The 15,786-nt window shown below is 36.2% G+C and overlaps 1 protein-coding gene across 3 annotated transcripts in view; it reads right to left on the bottom strand.

Moving 5' to 3' along the window:
• Positions 1–13,153: 13,153 nt before the first annotated feature.
• The window catches only part of LOC144441174 (patatin-like phospholipase domain-containing protein 7), a 108,666-nt gene continuing 106,033 nt past the window's right edge, over positions 13,154–15,786 (bottom strand). For all 3 annotated transcript variants that reach the window (XM_078130718.1, XM_078130719.1, XM_078130721.1), the window contains one exon: positions 13,154–14,681. In XM_078130718.1, coding sequence (XP_077986844.1) covers positions 14,545–14,681 — 137 coding nt within the window. In that variant the 3' untranslated portion in view covers positions 13,154–14,544. The remainder of the gene's footprint in view (positions 14,682–15,786) is intronic.

The following is a 15,786-nucleotide window of genomic DNA, read 5'->3' as shown; positions in this document are numbered from 1 at the left end:
AAAAATTAGGTTGCTTCTAGTTCTAAATGAGGAAATGTTTGGTTCCATGAATATCATGTGTTAGTGGTAACCATGGTAACCATGATACAATTTACCATAAGAGTTTATATATGCCATGTTTAAATGTTAATTGATTTTTAGCACAACTGAACCATCGTTGCAAACCACATCCTGCGGCACTGTTCTTAACGAGCCTCCCACAGGCTGTGGATGCATTCATGTACTATATCGGTATTTATGGCATAGCTAATTTATTCGCTTTGTATGTAAACACTAGAACCAATCAGATTGCCCCTTACATACCACATGATATACAATGCCTTGGCAAGAGACTAGTACATACACTGAAAACTGACTTGGTCAAGTTGGGTTCTTGTTGCTGAAATTTTATTTTTGCCATCCTACAAACAAGATTGGATTGATACATGTATGAACATAACATAATGATCAATAAATCTTGCCTCGAAGTGTCAAGCAGGGTTTGTGAGAGCATGGATTTGTTGTACCGTCAGACCGGGCATCTGATACAATCGTGAGTTTGTAGCAAGTACTGAAGTAGGTTACAATGTGGATTATCTCAATATTATTAGAGCCATGGTTACAACAAGCCAAGATTGGCTGATTCAAGCGAGTTCACTTGAGATAATCTTAATTCCATTCACAACTTGTAGTTATTGAAGTGTTGTTTACCATACTCTTTGATTTTACAAGGAACTGAACCTGGGCTGACCACTAATTAAGTACGACCTTTTAGCACTGTGTCTTCGGGCGCACAAGTTAAGAATGCCGGAATGACTGCATTCATCACCCGTACTCTGTACAGTACCTGTTTATGATCCCTTAATGTTTTACATGTTCAACAAATCTTTCCCCGTTCATACTTTACACTCTTTAACCCTGTCAAATATTGGTTATCCTAGTAGATTTAAATGAAACTAGTAACTTTTACTCGGGTCTTTTGAATCGCCCGTTCACATTCACTCAGTGCATGCATCTGTACAACGTTTGCTGTTCATGCTAGCTAGCTGTGTTGGACTCAGTTAATTGAACATCGTCGCTAACCCCCGGGTGCTAACCACGGCCTCTTTTACTGCAGCGTCATGTGAAAGTCCATCATTTCTGTTGTACTCCCCAATTATAGTTTTTAGGACTTCTTTTGGGAAAGTTGTATGTGTGAGTACCCTGTCGTTTGCCATGCCATAACATGAGGCCAGCCATTGTTGTTATCTGAAGCGCATTCTTTGAGAGATGGACTTTGATTGGTCAGATTATCATGATGTCATTGCTTATGAATATGTATTACGTATACGTGAGATATGGCTTTGACAACCGTAAGATGCCAAGAGTTTTATTTTGAAATGTAGTGGTAGAAATAATAATTCTGGTTTGCGAAACTGAACTGAAGGTTGAAGGTTCAGTAGTGCTATAGGCATGGCAATGTCTGTCTGTCTGTCTGTCTGTCTGTGTGTGTGTGTGTGTGTGTGTGTGTGTGTGTAAACAACTCAAAGTCAAAAACTGCTGGACCGATTGCTTTGATATTTGGTGGTCATGTTACTTCTGGTGTCTAGTTGGGATATTGTTCAAATGAAAATGATTGCATCAGAGATGTGGATTTTGGGTCAAAATTGTGATTTTTGGCCAAAAGACTTAAACTCCAGAACCTACATGGCAGATTGGCATGGAATTTGATGGGAACATTCTTAGATGTGAGTAAATTAAGATTTGTTCATGACATGATGATTCCCTTAGTAATATGCAAATTAGGGCTAAAATGTGTCTTTTTGGTCAAAAACCTATAATTCCAAAACTACTCAGCAGATTGGGCTGAAATTTAACAAGGATACATCTGTGGGTGTATAGATGTATTAAGCATATAATGATCTGATCAGTAATATGCAAACCATGACCACGCCGAATGGCAGTATATTTTGCTCAAATAACAACATCATCTGGAAGGCGAGTAAACATTCAAAAAATGTATGCAAATATCCCTAGCAACCATGACCACGTCCATAGCAACAGCCAAACGGTTGTGTATTCCTCAAAGATAACAGGGATTAATAGACACTTGAACAAACATTCAAAAAATCTATGTAAATTTGCCTAGCAACAAGACCACGCCCCCATAGCAACACCCAAATAATCACGTATATTGCAAAGATAACAGGAATTGAAAGACATGAATAAATATTCAAAAAGTCTATGCAAATGTGCCTAGCAACAAGACCACACCCATAGCAACAGCCAAAAGATCACGTAAATTGCAAAGATAATATCAGGAATTCATACACAAGTGAACAAAAACAAAAAAATGTATGCAAATATATCTAGCAACATGACCACACCCATAGCAATAGCCAAATGATTGCGTATATTGCAAAGATAGCAACATGGTTGGATAGGCAACTGGATAGTCATTCAGCAAATGAACACCTATTGTTAGCATGGACTATCATATGGATAAACATTTTTAAAAAACTGTAAAGTGCTACAACGCTATTGGCGGTATTTTTCCTCACTCATTTTGTCTGGCTTATATTTTTACACATTTTCTTATATAAGTCATATTTTATCATTCACTTTATTTATTATCTCTTCAATGTGATGTAATAATCATAAATTTTTCATTGAACAGTTCACTGCATGTATATGAATTGTGAATTAAGATTTATTGCACATTTGTATGCCTGCAGCGTCTTCCAAAGCATATACAATGATGAAAAAAGAAATAAACTTATTTCAGTGATATAGTGGTTGTATGTATGATTTTATAGGAGTAACCTTCATTGCTCCCTTTGAGATGTAAGATCATACAATGATAAATGATAAATGGAGTGGTGGTGCTATGACCAACAGTAATGAGGGAAGGGCTTGGAATGGACTCGTGGTGTTGTTACAGACAGTAATGAGGGAAGGGCTTGGAATGGACTCGTGGTGTTGTTACAGACAGTAATGAGGGAAGGGCTTGGAATGGACTCGTGGCGCTGTTACACACAGTAATGAGGGAAGGGCTTGGAATGGACTGGTGGCGTTGTTACAGACAGTAATGGGGGGAAGGGCTTGGAATGTACTTGTGGCGTTGTTACAGACATTATTGAGGGAAGGGCTTGGAATGTACTTGTGGCGTTGTTACAGACAGTAATGAGGGAAGGGCTTGGAATGGACTGGTGGCGTTGTTACAGATAGTAATGGGGGAAGGGCTTGGAATGGACTGGTGGCGTTGTTACAGACAGTAATGAGGGAAGGGCTTGGAATGTACTTGTGGCGTTGTTACAGACAGTAATGAGGGAAGGGCTTGGAATGGACTTGTGGCGTTGTTACAGACAGTAATGAGGGAAGGGCTTGGAATGGACTCGTGGCGTTGTTACAGACAGTAATGAGGGAAGGGCTTGGAATGGACTTGTGGCGCTGTTACACAGTAATGAGGGAAGGGCTTGATCTGTTCAAGCATGTCTGAGTTATGGCTTTGGACATAGAAAAATCGCAAACAAAATGGCTGCCAGGCAGCCATATTGGATTGCATCACAACAACAATGAATATGCACATGTATGTCATAGAAGTTTTAGAACACTGTCCTAATACCAACTTTGAATGAGATCTGTTCAAGCATGTCTGAGTTATGGCTTTGGACATGGAAAATTTACAAACAAAATGGCTGCTAGGCGGCCATTTTGGATCGTATCATGACAACAAATGGATATGCACATGTATGTCATAGAACACTGTCCTAATGCCAACTTTGAATGAGATCTGTTCAAGTAAGTCTGAGTTATGGCTTTGGACATAGAAAAATCGCAAACAAAATGGCTGCCAGGCGGCCATATTGGATCGTATCATGAAACAAATAGACGTGCATATGTATGACATTGTATGTTGCCCCTGTACCAAGTTTGAAAAAAATCTGTCCAGTCATCTCCAAGAAACAGCTGTGGACGGACGGACGGACAGACGGAACCCAATCCATAAGTCCTCGTCCCGGACTTCGTCCGGCGAGGACTAAAAATATTTCAACCCTATGTAGTTTCTTAATTTTGTTGGAAATTATTGTCTGAAAGGGTCTGAATAGTCTCAAAATTTACTTTTCAGAATAAAAAACCTCCAGGGCTTCTCAGGGGGGATCCCCTCCCCCCCCCCCCCTGTCAAGATGCTATCAAACTATATTTCAAAAACATTTCAAACTTATGTAGTTGCTTTAATAGTTTTTACATGTTGGTGCTGTCTTATGGAAATTATTTTCTGACTTGTGACAAAATTGGTTTTACAGATAGGGGGGTCAGTGGGTTTTTGCCGGCCTGATTTAAGAATCAACCCCCCAAACTGACCAGTCCCTAAGAATTGTTAATGACATGATGATCCCTTCAGTGATATTCAGATTAGGTCTAAACATGTGACTTTTTGGTTAAAATCTATCATTCAAAAAGTACTGAGCAGATGGGACTGATATTTGGAGGGAGTGTTCTTTGGGGTGTTTACATTCAGAATTATTTATAACATTATGATCCCTTCATTGATATGCAAATTAAGTCTAAAAATCTCAATTATGGTCAAAAACTTAAATCTTAAAAATGACAGGGTGAATGGGGTACAATTTGATGGGAATGTTTCTGCAGTTATTGTTCAAAACATAGTAGCACAACTGGCCATGACCACTCCCTTAGCAACTGGCCATGACCACTCCCTTAGCAACAGTGAAATGATTAACAAATATAACAACAGGGATGGGTAGGTACATTTGTAAGTGAATAAAGATTCAATGATATATGAAATAAAAATATCATATACAGGAAAGGAACAATGGTACTTGGTTAGATGGGGAAATAGAAATATCACATACAGGAAAGGAACAATGGTACTTGGTTTGATGGGGAAATAGAAATATCATATACAGGAAAGGAACAATGGTACTTGGTTAGATGGGGAAATAGAAATATCATATACAGGAAAGGAACAACGGTACTTGGTTAGATGGGGAAATAGAAATATCACATACAGGAAAGGAACAACGGTACTTGGTTAGATGGGGAAATAGAAATATCATATACAGGAAAGGAACAACGGTACTTGGTTAGATGGGGAAATAGAAATATCATATACAGGAAAGGAACAATGGTACTTGGTTAGATGGGGAAATAGAAATATCATATACAGGAAAGGAACCATGGTACTTGGTTAGATGGGGAAATAGAAATATCATATACAGGAAAGGAACAATGGTACTTGGTTTGATGGGGAAATAGAAATATTACATACAGGAAAGGAACAATGGTACTTGGTTAGATGGGGAAATAGAAATATCACATGCAGGAAAGGAACAATGGTACTTAGTTAGATGGGGAAATAGAAATATCACATACAGGAAAGGAACAACGGTACTTGGTTAGATGGGGAAATAGAAATATCATATACAGGAAAGGAACAACGGTACTTGGTTAGATGGGCAAATAGAAATATCACATACAGGAAAGGAACAACGGTACTTAGTTAGATGGGGAAATAGAAATATCATATACAGGAAAGGAACAACGGTACTTGGTTAGATGGGGAAATAGAAATATCACATACAGGAAAGGAACAACGGTACTTGGTTAGATGGGGAAATAGAAATATCACATACAGGAAAGGAACAACGGTACTTAGTTAGATGGGGAAATAGAAATATCATATACAGGAAAGGAACAACGGTACTTGGTTAGATGGGGAAATAGAAATATCACATACAGGAAAGGAACAATGGTACTTAGTTTGATGGGGAAATAGAAATATCACATACAGGAAAGGAACAATGGTACTTAGTTAGATGGGGAAATAGAAATATCATATACAGGAAAGGAACAATGGTACTTGGTTAGATGGGGAAATAGAAATATCATATGCAGGAAAGGAACAACGGTACTTAGTTAGATGGGGAAATAGAAATATCACATACAGGAAAGGAACAATGGTACTTAGTTAGATGGGGAAATAGAAATATCATATACAGGAAAGGAACAATGGTACTTAGTTAGATGGGGAAATAGAAATATCACATACAGGAAAGGAACAACGGTACTTGGTTAGATGGGGAAATAGAAATATCATATACAGGAAAGGAACAACGGTACTTAGTTAGATGGGGAAATAGAAATATCACATACAGGAAAGGAACAATGATACTTGGTTTGATGGGCAAATAGAAATATCATATGGTTATTTCCATGTCAGAATCACATCATTCAAGCAATAAAACACAAACTATATGAACAGGTAATACATATAATTCAACTTTTGTTCAATGAATATTACAGAATTCAAAATAATTTGGAAAAACAAATTTGCTACTACTACATTATCAAACTACCCAAATGATGCAATGCTACCTGCTTGTCACATTTTTTGTCCCATTTCCAGCATATTATAATGGGGTTTCACAAATTATATACCGACATCTGGAAGGTGACATTTGCATATATGCCACAAATAATAACCTTGTTTCTGTTTGGTTATTGTTTTCATGGCATCTATGCTATTTTCACCATTTGGGTAGATATTAAGAAATCTCAATATAAGTCATATACAATCTCCACATGGCTCAAACTGGTCTAGTTATACAAAGGTACTGTACATTGCATTGGCTAGTGAATCAAATAGCAGATATTTCAAAAGACCTGTTACATGCAACAGACCAATGCAAAGTAGACATACAATTTAAATGAAGTGTTGAAAAATGAAATGAACAAATAACAATAATGCAAATGATATACAGCTTAAAATGAAACACTATTTTTGACAATACAACATGCACCACGCCTAGGCTGTATTATTATTACAGGCCGTAATTAGGTTGCATTTTGCTCTAAAAACAATAAATACAATATTTGCAGCAATGTAGATAGACAAGTTTGTTAAATAAGTCTATACATTTTATATCATAATATATTCATAAGACTGTTAACATAATAACACAGACTGTTAAAGGATAAGGCCAACCAGCTGTTATCACAACTTCTAATGGTTAATTATTTCATATTGCTCGAACTTCTGTAACTGAGGAGCACGCACTTCTTTTGGAAAAAGAATTACAGAAGTAAAATGATAAATAGCAAGAAAGAAAGAGAAATAAAGCACTGCTGGGCATTTCCTTTAACATATACGAGAGACTGTTTAATATATAATACTGATCTCTGTCCATGTTATCCAAATATTTTTTTAATGATGGCTGTATTAACTTAGGAATTTCACTGTTTGTTGAGAAAGCCAGAGTTTCTTTCAAACATTACAATTATTGTTACATGTTGAGAGAACTATAATTTTCAAATTTCCTTCTCCTGCAGCTGGGTTATGGAGTTCAGGGTCAAATATAACATACTAACAGAAAGGTCATATCAAATATCGGGAGAGATACTTCAATGACGCGTGACGTGCCCATATATTTTTTTGTTTTTGAACTACTATGCAAATGGTGGATTATGGCTACCATTCGGCAAGAAATGATATACACAGCAGTATTGCAAACATTCCCGACAGTATCTCAATATTATATTTCACAATATTTGAAAAGAATGTTGAACTCTATTTTGTTAACAAGTTCCTTGTTACAAAAATTGACCTTTATCAATTTTTATGGGATTGGGTGTCAACAACAATTCGTTCCAGGAAAATCATGAAATTATAAGAGTATGTAGTAAGGATATATTGAAATATATGGTACTTTGAAGAAAATTTGACCAACTATCCACTTTATGTCACAAACAACAATCGCTGAAAGTGTAAAACCTTATTGCCAAAAAATGTGTGCACCATTGAAATAAAAGAATCAATTGAAGGCATCAGAAATGATAATTTAGTGAAAGAAATTAATCACTGCTTTTATTAGTCCATGACACACTTTTCCTGTGTCAATTAATATGCAACATTAAACAAGCCATTGTAGATGACATCCTCCCCGCTGTTTGGGAGCTGTTGATCCCTGTTTGGATTGTAACACTTCTGGACTGTGATAGGTGTAATTACACATTGACATGTATATGTACCTAATAGTACACTGCCTTTATACCAAGATTGACTGAAATTGATCTGCTCAGACATGTCTGCCAAATGGCTCCAGACATGAAAAAAATCATAACAGAATGGCTGCCTAGCAGTCCTGTTGGATCATATTGTGACACAAGTTGACATACATAATTATATACATCATAGTACATAGTCTTTAAATAAAGTTTTAATGGAAATTGTTCATGCATGTCTGTGTAATGGTCCCAAACATGGAAAAATTATAACAAAATGTTCAAAGTCATTATACAGACATGACTGAACAGATCTCATTCAAAGTTGGTATAAGGACAATGTCAAATATTTGCCCAGTGGTCATATTGGATTGTATCGTGACACAAGTTGATATGCATGTGAAGAATATGGTACAATATAGGTTCAGACACATTGAAGTAATGGCTCTGGACATGAAAAAATGGTAACAAAATGACCACATGGCAGCCATATTGGATCGTATCAAGACATAAATTGACATGCATGCCATGTATGCCATAGTGTGTTGTCCTTGTACCAAGTTTGATAGAAATTGGTCCAGTCATGTCCAAGTAATGGTTCTGGACATGAACAAATTGTTTTAAAAATGGCCGCCTGGTGGCCATATTGGATTGTGTCACGACATAAATTGACATGCATATGTATTTAATTAGAAAATTGTCCTTATACCAACTTTGAATGAGATCTGTTCAGGCATGTCTATGTAAGGGCTTTGGACATGAAAAAATCGTATCATAAAATAAATTGATGTGCATATGTGTTAAAGTGTGTTGTCCTTGTACCAAGTTTGAGAGAAAATCGGTCCATTCATTTCTGAGCAATGGCTCCAGACACACAGACGGACACACAGATGGACGCACGGCCCAGATGGACATACGGATAGAGCCCAGTCTATAAGTCGTCCCCCCCCCCCCCCCAGTCTATAAGCCCCCCCCCGTCTATAAGTACCCCCTCCAGGGACTAACAAGTCTTGTTGATAACTTTCTTCAAATGTTTTCAGCAACAATGATATATAGCTTAAAACCCCAAATAGTTGCTGATATCTACATTTGATAGATATTGCAATCAAATGTCAAATAAACTGCCTCCCGTAACATTCACATCAAATACAAGATATAACTGAATGCCTTTCATAAGGGCCATACATTCACATCAAATACCAGATTTAAACTGAATGCCTTTCATAAGGGCCATTTACATACACATCAAATACCAGATTTAAACTGAATGCCTTTCGCAAGGGCCATAGATACACATCAAATACCAGATGTAAACTGAATGCCTTTCATAAGGGCCATACATTCACATCAAATACCAGATTTAAACTGAGTGCCTTTCATAAGGGCCAAACATTCACATCAAATACCAGATTTAAACTGAATGCCTTTTGTAAGGGCCATACATTCACATCAAATACCAGATTTAAACTGAATGCCTTTCATAAGGGCCATTTACATACACATCAAATACCAGATTTAAACTGAATGCCTTTCGCAAGGGCCATAGATACACATCAAATACCAGATGTAAACTGAATGCCTTTCATAAGGGCCATACATTCACATCAAATACCAGATTTAAACTAAATGCCTTTTGTAATGGCCATACATTCACATCAAATACAAGATTTAAACGGAATGCCTTTCGCAAGGGCCATACATTCACATCAAATACCAGATTTAAACTGAATGCCTTTCACAAGGGCCATACATTCACATCAAATACCAGATTTAAACTGAATGCCTTTCACAAGGGCCATACATTCACATCAAATACCAGATTTAAACTGAATGCCTTTCACAAGGGCCATACATTCACATCAAATACCAGATTTAAGCTGAATGTCTTTCATAAGGGCCATATACATACACATCAAATACCAGATTTAAACTTAATGCCTTTTGTAAGGGCCATAGATACACATCAAATACCAGATTTAAACTGAATGCCTTTCGTAAGGGCCATAGATACACATCAAATACCAGATGTAAACCGAATGCCTTTCATAAGGGCCATAGATACACATCAAATACCAGATTTAAACTGAATGCCTTTCATAAGGGCCATATACATACACATCAAATACCAGATTTAAACTTAATGCCTTTTGTAAGGGCCATACATACACATCAAATACCAGATTTAACTTTATGCCTTTCATAAGGGCCATATACATACACATCAAATACCAGATTTAAACTTAATGCCTTTTGTAAGGGCCATACATTCACATCAAATACCAGATGTAAACCGAATGCCTTTCATAAGGGCCATACATTCACATCAAATACCAGATTTAAACTTAATGTCTTTCATAAGGGCCATACATTCACATCAAATACAAGATGTAAACTGAATGCCTTTCATAAGGGCCATACATTCACATCAAATACCAGATTTAAACTGAATGCCTTTCATAAGGGCAAAGTCTTTAGATTTTCATTCCTACACATAATAATTGTTGGAATCCACCAATACAAATGTGATAAGTTATGTTTGAAGTAAATACCAAATTGAATTTAATTTGAAGAGTGCATTTATAAGATATAGCCTAATTACTGTAAGTTGGTAATTTTGAAAAGCACTCATTAAAACTAAAAGTTACATCAATAAGCTTCATGAAACGTGCACTTTGGTATCATGAATGTATATACCAAATTATATAGAACTTGAAGCTTGTACTCTTCATATACAATGTATAGCCTAATTACTGAATATCATTAATTATACAAACTACTCATTAAAACTGAAAGCTAAATCAACAAGCTTTTCAGGGCAAGTGCTCTTTACTCTGTTTGGACTATGTACCAAATTATATTCAATTTGAAGTGTGTGTTCTTAAAATATAGCCACTGAAAATAATTAATTATGCAAATAAGTCATTAAAACAACAAGCTATATAATCAAACTTTATATGACACATGCACTTTATTATCATAAATGTATGTACCGCATCATATTGAATTTGAACATTCTTAAGACTGATATAGCCTAATTACCAAAAACAATTAATTATGCAAATTTATCACTGGTATTCATGGAATGTTTACCAAAACCTAACAGTTCTAACCATTACCGAAAGAATATTTGCACCAATTTTCATTTGAATAAAGCCAGCGGTATTTTGAGAAAACATTGACACATATAGACACACACATCCTTTTCATCACTATTACATAACCTTTCTTGCGGAAGGTAAAAATGTCAACCCTGGAATAGGTCCTGTGCAGAATCTGAAGCATTCCTGTGGTACAGATCTGTGTTATCAAAGATGGCATAGGATTGAGAGTTGTCGCAGTAAGTGTCAACAGGAGTGTCTACATTAGCAGCAGGCCTATCAACAGAAGTATGTCTATACAAGTCATTTAGTCCCCGCTATGATTGGGTTTTAAGGAACTGGCAGTTTATGTTGTCATTTTCTTGATATCACTATTCTGATCACGCAACAACACTTGTGAACCTAAATCAAACAGACTTAGATATGTTGTGTCTGCTCGTTGGACATGGAACATGCCTACTCATGTTGTGTCTCCTTGTTGGACATGGGACATGCCTACTCTTCAAGATGACGTGATGGAATAAACCATTCAACAATAAAGGATGGGTCTGGTACAGGGGGGGGGGGGGACCTGTTCAAGCATGTCTGAGTTATGGCTTTGGACATGAAAACTGCGCCAACAAAATTGCTGCCAGGCAGCCATATCCGATTGTATCATGACGAAAATGGATATGCACTTGTATGTCATAGAACACTGTCCTAATACCAACTTTGAATGAGTTCTGTTCAAGCATGTCTAAGTTATGGCTTTGGACATGGAAAATTCGCAAACAAAATGGCTGCCAGGTGGCCATATTGGATCGTATCATGACAACAATGAATATGCACATGTATGTCATAGAACACTGTCCTAATACCAACTTTATTGAGATCTGTTCAAGTATGTCTGAGTTATGGCTTTGGACATGGAAAATTCGCAAACAAAATGGCTGCTAGACGGCCATATTGGATCGTATCATGAAACAAATTGACATGCATATGTATGCCATAGTATGTTGCCCCTGTACCAAGTTTGAAAAAAATCGGTCCAGGCATCTCCAAGAAACGGCTCTGGACGGACGGACGGACGGACCCAATCCATAAGTCCCCGTTCCGGACTTCGTCCGGCAGGGAACTTATAATAAAACAAAGTGTGCAAAGTAGTACAGCAGCCATTTTACTGATATGTGAAGCACGCATGACAATATATTGCCCATCACCAAATAAAATAAATAAAATAATGAAATGCCAAAAATATGGGCAGGTAGGTTGAACAGCTTTTTTCATTTTTTCTGGCCCAACTTGTTAATACACACCTGTAGCAACTCTGCAACAGACCTGTTATGTGTATACCATCTTGAAATCTGACCCAATTTATAGCAACACTGCAACAGACCTGTTATGTGTATACCATCTTGAAATCTGACCCAATTTATAGCAACACTGCAACTTACAATTGTAAACACATCTCTAGATACTCGCATGAGTACATTCCTGTTTTGGTCATGTGATCAAAGCAATTTACAGTCAGAAATTCCATACTTGTATACATAGAATATACTGTTCCAACAGACCTGTTACATGTCTGTGAATACAACTCTGAAATCTTATCCAATTTATAGACCCCATCTGCATAGGCCCTGTTACATGCATGTCCTGTAATTTATAGCTGAGTAATCTTCTTTTACTATCCTTTTTGCTCAATACAGACCTTGAGATAAACGTGAGAAATAGTCCTATAGTAGAGAAACACTGTATTTGAGTTCTTTTCCTATAACATTAATTAATATACTGTTAAATGCAGTGTTTTATCAAACACATAGATTTGGCACAAAGTAAATGAAAACTGACAAAGTCACAATAAGTCATGCACTCAACCAATTTTGAGATCAATCTACCACAACATTTTAAATTGTTTTTTTACCAAACCACTTTTTGTTAGGCCTAAGTTACATATCTGTAATCTGATTTGCCTTGAACAATGCATCCATTATAGATTGTAATAACACCCAACCAAATTTCACAGCAGTAGTTCCAGCAGCTTTTGACTACACACACACACACACACACACACACACACACACACACCACATTTCCATGCGTATAGTAATTGTGCTAAAAATTAAAAATTGCAGCATAAATTTCTTATTTCTTATTATCACAAGCAAAATAACAAATCATACATTGATGTAAATGTTTAACAATAAACAACAGCTTTAACAAAGCACAACATACAGCCTATATAGAAGAGAAATACACCATGGCACTGTCTGTACACACCATGACACTGATCAGAAATAGCAATCTACTGTAAATAGTATAAGATAGTCATATATGTATAGATGGGTGTACACACTTGAATAGGTCCCTAGCTCTGTGTATTCAACTTTTACAGTTTTGACTTAAAGATGAAAGTCAAGGGCAAAGGTCACAGTCTCATTATGAAGCTTGCCATTGAAAAAATCAAGAGTGTAGATACTTTGATAAAAAGTCTCTATCTATTAAACTTCGAGTGCTTACACGCAAAATGTGGATGCATAAATGGACACATGGCTGGACAGGCAGACACATGGACCCAAGTACAGTATGGTACCCCCTTGATCTTTGCATGTTGTGATGCTATTATACCATTTACAGTTTAATAAGTCAGCTGACAAGTGTTTGTGCAATAGAAAGACCACATAGTATGCTTTGAATTAAAGAAATTGAAACAGTACTAAGTGTTATTTGACAACTGATGTATAAACTATCTAAGGGATAGGTACACTATAAAATTGCTTTACATGTCACATTAGAGTCAGTGTAGATATGGTTGTTCAACTGTAGTGTGCTACATATAAAGAAACCTAAGTTGGCATGATACATTGTTTGGTAGTGATGGAATTTAATTTACTATGCATGTTGGACATAAACACTTTTGCTGTTATTTTGTTTAACAAAACTCTGATCCAACTCATTCTCAGTTACAAAAACATCATCAGAGGTCACAATGCAAATATTAGAAATAAGGGTTAACATTAAAAATAAAATGAACTCAGTTTAAAATCTACAATGACAACAGAATACTGTCTGAAGTCTATGGCAGATAAAAGAATTATATAAGATCACAAACCTCCTAAGATCACAAACCTCCTAATTTCTTGTATTATTTCAAAAGGACTAGGAACAACTTCTCATATCGCACAGTTTACAGAGAATTGAAGAAGGTAGGTAGGTTCATAGCCTTACACACTCAATAGGAAGAAACTCGCACTTCTAAATATGATACAAATAATTTTTTCTGATATTTCAGATTAAGCACCACAAATATTGTGTTTCACACTTCTCACACAGATGAGAGCCTTAAGTTAAATACATATTACACAGAGAAATATCTTGTTGTACACAAATAGGATTTAGTTGGAAGATTGCAAGCATTGTCACTTCTATTCCAGTACTTCTCTGATTATACAACATAGTTTGTTCCAGGAGCAGGGTGTGTACTCTAATAATAATATATATTACTTGATGCTCTCTTTGGTCTCCAGGTGCCAGAGTCTGTGTCATCAGATTCATCTGATGTTCTGCCTCTCCTGTGACGTACTCCCCTGTAGCTTAGATAAGGATGGTGATCTTCATCATCTGAAATTATTGGTAAATTAGTAAATAAATTGTAAAGATTAAAGATGTTTAAAACAATGAATTTGTTGCGAATGTTAATTTTGAATATAAAAGCAATGGCTTACACTATTTCCAACATCATCTATATCTATGGTATAATATTACTAATCATAAATTTCACATCACTTGTATGTGTTGATCTCAAAACTAACAAATTAATCTTTTGATTAGTCATAAAACTCACAATCTCACTCTATTGGTCTCCTTATGTCAGTCATAAAACTTACAATCTCACTCTATTGGTCTCCTTATGTCAGTCATAAAACTTACAATCTCAGTCTTTTGGTCTCCTTATGTCAGTCATAAAACTCACAATCTCACTCTATTGGTCTCCTTATGTCAGTCATAAAACTCACAATCTCACTCTATTGGTCCCCTTATGTCAGTCATAAAACTCACAATCTCAGTCTTTTGGTCTTCTTATGTCAGTTGTAAAACTCACAATCTCACTATTTTGGTCTTCTTATGTCAGTCATAAAACTCACAATCTCACTCTATTGGTCTCCTAATGTCAGTCATAAAACTTACAATCTCACTCTATTGGTCTCCTTATGTCAGTCATAAAACTTACAATCTCACTCTATTGGTCTCCTAATGTCAGTCATAAAACTCACAATCTCACTCTATTGGTCTCCTAATGTCAGTCATAAAACTCACAATCTCACTCTATTGGTCTCCTTATGTCAGTCATAAAACTTACAATCTCACTCTATTGGTCTCCTTATGTCAGTCATAAAACTTACAATCTCAGTCTTTTGGTCTCCTTATGTCAGTCATAAAACTCACAATCTCACTCTATTGGTCTCCTTATGTCAGTCATAAAACTCACAATCTCACTCTATTGGTCCCCTTATGTCAGTCATAAAACTCACAATCTCAGTCTTTTGGTCTTCTTATGTCAGTTGTAAAACTCACAATCTCACTCTATTGGTCTCCTTATGTCAGTCATAAAACTCACAATCTCACTCTATTGGTCTCCTAATGTCAGTCATAAAACTCACAATCTCACTCTATTGGTCTTCTTATGTCAGTCATAAAACTCACAATCTCACTATTTTGGTCTCTT

This window comes from Glandiceps talaboti, chromosome 10 (assembly GCF_964340395.1).
Source record: "Glandiceps talaboti chromosome 10, keGlaTala1.1, whole genome shotgun sequence".
Taxonomy (NCBI): domain Eukaryota; kingdom Metazoa; phylum Hemichordata; class Enteropneusta; family Spengelidae; genus Glandiceps; species Glandiceps talaboti.
The sequence above is the reverse complement of the archived record's forward strand: the minus strand, read 5'-3'. Positions and strand labels throughout refer to the sequence as shown.